We start from the raw sequence: 7,672 nt of genomic DNA, 5'->3' as shown, positions 1-7,672 counted from the left end.
CGGTTTCTCTCCTGTGTGAATTACTTGGTGACAAGAGAGGTGTGTCTTCCGAATGAAACCTTTTCCACACTCCAGGCATTTAAAGGGTTTCTCTCCTGTGTGAGTTACTTGGTGACGAGTGAGCTTTGTCTTTTGAGCGAAACCTTTTCCACACTCCAGGCATTTAAATGGTTTATCTGCTGTGTGAGTTGCTTGGTGTTCAGTGAGATTTGTCTTCCGAGTGAAACCTTTTCCACACTCAAAGCATTTAAATGGTTTCTCTCCTGTGTGAGTTACTTGGTGACAAGTGAGGTTTGTCTTCCGAGCGAAACCTTTTCCACACTCCAGGCATTTAAAGGGTTTCTCCCCTGTGTGAATTGCTTGGTGATAAGAGAGGTTTGTCTTCTGATTGAAGCCTTTCCCACACTCCAGGCATTTAAATAGTTTCTCTCCAGTGTGAGTTGTTTGGTGAAAATAGAGGTGTGCCTTCCGAGCGAAACTTTTCCCACACTCCACGCATTTAAAGGGTTTCTCTCCAGTGTGAGTTGTTTGGTGACGTGTGAAGTCTCTTTTCACAATGAAACCTTTTCCACACTCCAGGCATTTAAAGGGTTTCTCTCCTGTGTGAGTTTTTTGATGATAGGTGAGCTGTATCTTCCCAATATAACTTTTACCACACTCCAGGCATTTTGTAAAGTAGAAGGCTTTCATGCCCTGCATCCATAGTTTTTTGTGGGTTTTTCAGGCGATGTGGCCATCTTCTAGCAGTTTCTTTCTGACGTTTCGCCAGCATCTGTGGCTGGAATCATCAGAGAGTGCTTTGCCTGGAAAAATTGCGTGCATATAGACTATGAGCCTGGGAATGGAGGAGTGATTGCATGTGTATTGTTCATGCAAACGAAGATTGTCTGCTAATTGGTGATCAATTATCTGCTGGGAAAGTTCCAGACTCTGAATGGTTTCCCTTTTGCATTTGCTGAGTCCTTATTTTGCTATGCCTCAGGACTGGTAGCCAAATTTTGTTCACTTTAAGGGTTTCTTCTTTCCGGTTGAAATTATCCAGATATTTGTGGATCTCAATGGCTTCCCTGTGCATCCTAACATGGTAGTGGTTGGCATGGTCTAGAACTTCAGTGTTTTCAAACAGTATTTTATGCCCAGGATGTTTTGTGGCATGTTCTGCTACTGCTGATTTTTCTGGCTGCCCCAGTCTGAAGTGCCTCTCATGTTCCTTGATTCTTGTTTGCACAGTGTGTTTGGTGGTCCCTATGTAGACTTGTCTGCAGTTGTATGGTTGCGGTAAACTCCTGCGGCTGTGAGAGGGTCTCTCTGGTCCTTGGCTGAGCAAAGCATTTGCTGGATTTTCTTTGTCAGTTTGTGGAGGTTGTGTTTCCTCACCACTTTCCCTATTCTCTCTGTAACTTCTTTGATGTATAGTAAAATACTTTCCCTTTGGGTGGCTGCTTGACTACACTTTTCTGGGTTTTCCTGGGCCTGGCAGCCCTTCTGATGTCTGAGCTGGAATAACCATTGGCCTGTGCTTCAGTTCATCTTCCAAGAAGTGGGGTTCACAAATGCGTTTTGCTCGGTCTACCAGTGTTTTGATTGTGCTTCTTTTTTGTCCTGGGTGATGGTTGGAGTTCTTGTGCAGGTATCGGTCTGTATGTGTGGGTTTTCGGTATACTGTGTGACCCAAACGTAGGTTCGGTTTGCGGATGACTAGGACATCCAAAAATGGCAGTGTTCCTTCCTTTTCTTTTTCCATAGTGAATTGGATGTTGGAGTGAATGTTGTTTAGGTGATTCAGGAATATCTTCTTCTCCATGGCTCCAGATGGTGAAAGTGTCATCCACGTATTGGAACCAAGTTGTGGACTTTTTCGGTGCTGTTTCCAGGGCTTGCTTTTCAAAGTGTTCCATGTAGAAGTTTGCTATCACCAGGCTTAGAGGGCTTCCCATTGCTACTCCATCTCTCTCTTCATAGAATCCCTTTTCCCACTGGAAATAGCTTGTGGTGAGGCAATGTTTGAACAGGGCTGTGATTGCCTCACAGGCCTGTTCGAACATTTTACCATACATCAAAGGAGTCACAGACAGACTAGGGAAAGTGGTGAGGAAACACAACCTCCACAAACTGACAAAGAAAATCCAGCAAATGCTTCGCTCAGCCAAGGACCAGAGAGACCCTCTCACAGCTGCAGGAGTTTACTGCATACCATGCAGCTGCGGAAAAGTCTACATAGGGACCACCAAACGCAATGTGCAAACAAGAATCAAAGAACACGAGAGACACTGCACACTACCAGTCCTGAGGCATAGCAAAATAAGGATTCAGCAAATGTAAATGGGAAACCATTCAGAGTCAGGGACTTTCCCAGCACATAATTGATCACCAATTAGCAGACATTAATCCTTGTTTGCATGAACAATACACATGCAAATCATTCCTGCATTCCCAGATTCACACAGTATATATGCACCCAATTTTTCCAGGCAAAGCACTCTCTGAAGATGCCAGCCACAGAGGCTGGCGAAATGTCAGAAAGAAATTCTGCTAGAACATGGCCACATAGCCCAAAAAACCCACCAAAAACATGAATGCTTTTCTTACATATGTGTATGTAAGGAGAGATGGCATTCTCTGAAAGAAGAAAAAGCCCTCCTTCCGACCACCATCTTGAGGGGGAGAGAGGCCTGACCTGAAAGACTACGAGCCCACCTTCCGACCACCATTTTGAGGGGGAGAGAGGCCTGTTATATTTTATTTTGACTTTGTATTGTACTTCCTGTTGTACACCGCTTTGATCTAATTTGGAAAAGCGGTATATAAATAAACATTATTATTATTATTATTATTATTATTATTATTATTATTATTATTCTGGGCTGGCAATCGGAGGGAAAGCAAAGAAAGAGGATGCAGAGATGGCATTCTGAGGTGTCCTCCCTTGCAAGCAACATTTGTTGTTGTTGTTATTATTATTATTGTGACAGATTATGTGCATGCTTTGGGCTGGAAGGGAAGAGGCTGGCATGGGGGGGAGGCAAGGGCTTCGTAGGTGGCACTGGGCTGGAAGCGAAAGGAAGGGAAGAGGCTGGCGTCTGGGGGAGGCAAAGGCTTTGGAGGTGGCATTGGGCTGGAAGGGAAGAGGTTCCAAAGAGCAGGAAATGCTGGGCTGGAAGCGAAGAGGAAGCTAAAGGCTGGCATTCAGAGAGAATGCTGTGGAAACCCATGACTTTGGGGGAGTCACACTCTCTCAGCCTCGGGGGAAAGGCAATGACAAATCTCCTTGGAACCAGTCTTGCCAAGAAAACCCCAGGATGGGGTCTTTTTAGGGTTGCATAATCTGTAATGACCCAAATACACACAACACACACATATCACACACCTGGAGGTTTTTAAATTTGACAAGTTGGCAGAATATGTGCACACTGCTGCCAGTTTGTTTGTTTTTAAAGGTGGGGGGAAAGCACCCATTTAGTTGGCCAATGATTGTAGGATATGTCACCTTTAACGAAAGCAGAAATGAATTTGACAACCAAGGAGGCTCCATTTTAAAGCGGTACTGCAAATGTGAACTTTAGAGGGGCAAATTGCTACCTGGCCTAGAGAGAGCGATCAGGCAGACCCAGCAACATCAGGGATTGCCTGAAGGAAGAGGCTCCTCCCTCTTTTAACTGTCATCTTGGCCTCAGAGGGAGCGATCAGGCAGACCCAGCAACATCAGGGACAGCCTGAACAACGAGACTTCTCCCTACTTTAACTGTCACCTTGTATTGCATTGTATTGCAATTTTTACTGTGATCATTGCGGAATAGCAGTCTATAAATAAAACTTATTATTATTATTATTAAATTGCATCGATCGAGGTAAAGGGTAGTATGAACTTCTTTCCGGGCACGTTTGGTATGGGGCAACCGGATGTGCCCAGTTCTATCCAGAGCAAATGGGCTAGTGAGAATGGGGCCTTTGTTATCCATGTAAAGGTCTCTGAAATTTACAGAGAACATCTGTACAACATACGGTTGGCATTTTCATGGGCCTGTCATCTGCAGATTAAAGCATCCACAGATGTCCCCACCCCATTATCCTCAATGGCGGCTGACCCATGAGGTCTATCTGCAATTGGGAAGAACAAGACTTGAAGTATTTTTTCCCATTCATGGGGGGGGGGGGATGTCTAGAACAGAAGCCCCGAAATACCAAGGGCTGACTTTACTACTGTGTATTAAATTTAAAAAAAATGTTTGGCACTTCTAACCCTAAAATATCCAGACAGCAAAGAAAGTACAGAGGAGCAATGCTATCTCCTGGGGTTGCTCAAGTCCCATTAAATACAACAGCAGAGTAAAAGTGTGTCTCTTAAATAAATGGCAAAATCAAGGTTTGTTTTTTGGAATTTATATTTGTTTCAATATTTTAAAGATGTGGACCACTGAATCTGTGGATAAGGAGATCCAAATGTACCTTCATTATCTACTTCAGTTTTGTTCAGTCAGACCCAAGATTTCTTCTTATACTGAGAGTATGAGAAAAGCCCTTGCTATCTAAAGGGACCAAGGGACAACCAGCATGTAGTAGTTTGAGTGTTGGAAGAGGATTCTTGGAGCAAAGGGTACAAATGAAGTGGATGTCCTTGGGAAGGTCACACTCTCTCAGCCTCAACAAATAATGTGAGATCCAGTTGGATGTCATGAGCTTGGACCACTGGGTAGAGTGTTTGGGGCCTCACTAGTGGTATCTCCCCAAGGGCTTTTCAACAAATATTGAGAAACCCCATGACAGGTTCACCTAAAGGTCATCATATGCTATGCTAACACCATAATCTAACTACCTCCTGCCTCCACACCAGGGCTTGGCTTTCTTTTGGCAAAAAGGTATGGGGAAGTAATGGCAGCCACATCCTCCAAGTCCTCCCTTTCCCTGCCCTCCGTGGAAGCCTCTCCCTCTGTATCCATTTTTGGAGGAGTCAGTGGGAGGAACAGGACTAAGTGGAAACAAGGAAGCAAGATGTGGCTGATTTCTGCTTCCACTTCTCACTTGCCCTTAACACTCTCATATTTCATTTCATTTTTAATGTGGTTGTATGGGGCCACAAAGGTAGGAGACAAAGTAGGCACTTGGGGTGGGGGATACTGCTAGTGAAGCCCCCCCAACACTCCTCCCAGTGGTCCAAGCTCAACTGGACCTCACATCATCCACTGTGACCTTGACCAAGATCTGCTACTGAATGGATTTTGGGGAAGAGAGGCCAGAGACATAAGCAAAGCTGAAAGAAAATCACTCAGCCTGCTGTAATCTATCAAGATTGAAGAAGAATCCTCAGGGTTACTTTTCAGCACTTCTAAGCTGCACAATCCAAAGAAAGAGAGAGCCTTACTCAGAGAGGACAGGGCCCCCAGAATCTCCTCCATCACTTCCTGATGAAGGGCCTTTTGGCCTGGATCCAGCAGGGCCCACTCCTCTGTGAAATCCACACCAACATCCTCAAAGGTCACCTGCAGAAAGAGAACATTAATTTTAAGATTGCTCAAGAAAATTGAAATCCTTACAGGATGCCACCCACAGGCCCCTTACAGGGGCAACTTATGATGGAAGCAAACAGAAAGAACAAGATTCTGTGGGGACCAGGGAGTAGACGAAGTGAGGCAGGCCCAGCCCAGCCCTTTCCTGCTCACTTGGGATCCTGTCCCCTACCTGCTCTAGTCTTCCAGAAGGTGTTCTGAGTCCATCAGGGTGAAAAGATGTGCTTGTAGACCCAGTCCCTATTCTGCCTCCTGGAAGGAAGAAAAAGTAGAGAGCATCTCTAACCTCCTCTCTCCTTCCAGTTCATCCTACATGTGCAAATGCAATACACACCATTTCTCATACAAGGCTTTATTGCATTGTTTTCTGCAGACATGCCACTGTAACTGGAAAGTCTGAGCTTGTTCTATCCTCCATCATCTTCCTAGTGGCAATCTTGCTAAAACTAGTAGCTACAAAGAGGATGAGGAGGAACAGGAAGGCTGGTGAGGTATAAAAAGTGCTTGTAAAATATACTTCACTGTCAGAGGCTTTGTTAACTTGAGGTATGCCTGTAATTTCAAAGTGCTAGTTAGACTATATAAAGTGGCCCAAGTGCTGCAATTGATAAGAGTCCGGATATTTCAGACATATTTGAGAACAGGGCGTCAAAGAGGAAACTACCCTCTTAGCTCTTACTCATTGAGGAGGACATTCCTTCTCTGTCCTGTGTGATCCACTTCAGCCGCTGCCTTTGACTGGATTCAAAAGGACACTTCTCCTTCTCGGCCATCTCTTCCACAAACAAGTCCTGCAGCAGAAGCAGAAGCAGGGAGGGAGGTAGAAGAGAGAAGAATTAGGAAAGGAAAGGAAGAGGACAAGGCCATACCCACCGTAGATGATTTCCAGAAAAATCTTGGGAAGTGGTAGCTAGATTTGCATTCTCATTATGATGATTTTTTTCATTTGTATCTTTTGTTTTCCTCCCTCAGAACTCAGACTCATTGGTGATTTACAGCAAATAGAACAAGTAAAACAACAACAAAAATAAATGCATGTACAAATTATAGTTAAAAAACAAGCTATCTACAGAACTGAAACCATTAAAACATAAGAGACCAAAAGGAAAGATTAAAACAATAGAAATGCACATCACTAAAACTAGTTTCAGGTAGTTTTTAGAAAGCTGTTTTCTTCTTGGGAGTGAGACAGTTTAATCTCCCCAGGAAGGGAGTCCCAGACGCCAAGGGCAGCTACTGAGAAGGCTCCATCTTACATTACCACAAGATATGACCATCATGATATGTTCATATGGGAGAATAAGCTGGGAAGAAAGCCAGACAGAGCCTCACTGATTGCAAATAGTCAAATCTTCTAGCTATTTTTAAAAAAAAAATTGATAGAAGATTCAATTCATTGATTTTGCAACTACTTGCAATCAGTGAGGAAAGTAGTTGCAAAACCAATGAGTTGTATCTGTTATCAATTTATTTTAAAAATATCTTTCTTCTTAGTGTTCTCTGCAAATCACACAAATGGGTTATTCCGCGCATGCAAAGTTCAGAAACTTCCAGAATAACTAGACAAAACTCTTTTTGCAACTTTTGGGCGGTAGCTCCACTCACCCAATATAAAGCCCCTAGTGTTCCCGCTCTTTCCTCAGTTCAATTTGTGGTCTACTTGGACTCCTAGATCCAATTCTATATCTGACACCCATTCTATATCTGTGCATTTCAATTTTCCGCCCTAAGTGCAGTACTTTACATTTCTCCGTGTTGAAATTCATTTTGTTAGCTTTGGCCCAGCTTTCTAATCTATTAAGGTCATTCTGAAGTTTGATCCTGTCCTGAGGGGTATTAACTACTCGTCCTAATTTGGTGTCATCTGCAAATTTGGTAACTATACCCCCAATTCTGTCATCCAAGTCATTGATAAAGATGTTGAATAGCACTGGGCCCAGGACAGAACCCTGTGGGACCCCACTGGTCACTTATCTCCAGGATGAAAAGGAGCCATTGTTGAGCACCCTTTGGGTTCAGCCGGTCAACCAGTTACAAATCCATGTAACAGTCATGTTGTCTAGTCCACATTTCACTAGCTTGTTTGCATGAATGTCATGGAGAAACCTGTTAAAAGCTTTACTGAAATCAAGATATACTATATTCACAGCATTACCTTCATCTACCAA

General features: G+C 43.7%; 2 protein-coding genes across 2 annotated transcripts in view; one reads left to right on the top strand and one right to left on the bottom strand.

The window, feature by feature from the left end:
• Positions 1-7,672, bottom strand: part of LOC121923584 (zinc finger and SCAN domain-containing protein 2-like) — an 86,176-nt gene that overhangs the window by 13,028 nt on the left and 65,476 nt on the right. The window contains exons 2-5 of the mRNA XM_042454134.1: positions 6,184-6,295; positions 5,677-5,756; positions 5,360-5,477; positions 2-599 (exon numbers count right to left, since the gene is read on the bottom strand). Of these exons, the coding sequence (XP_042310068.1) occupies positions 2-599; positions 5,360-5,477; positions 5,677-5,756; positions 6,184-6,295 (908 nt within the window). The remainder of the gene's footprint in view (position 1; positions 600-5,359; positions 5,478-5,676; positions 5,757-6,183; positions 6,296-7,672) is intronic.
• LOC121921991 (zinc finger and SCAN domain-containing protein 23-like) overlaps positions 1-7,672 on the top strand; it is a 113,417-nt gene that overhangs the window by 84,603 nt on the left and 21,142 nt on the right. The gene's annotated exons all lie outside the window — the stretch shown is intronic.

This window comes from Sceloporus undulatus, chromosome 2, assembly GCF_019175285.1.
Source record: "Sceloporus undulatus isolate JIND9_A2432 ecotype Alabama chromosome 2, SceUnd_v1.1, whole genome shotgun sequence".
NCBI lineage: Eukaryota > Metazoa > Chordata > Lepidosauria > Squamata > Phrynosomatidae > Sceloporus > Sceloporus undulatus.
This window is presented reverse-complemented; position numbering and strand designations above follow the sequence as displayed.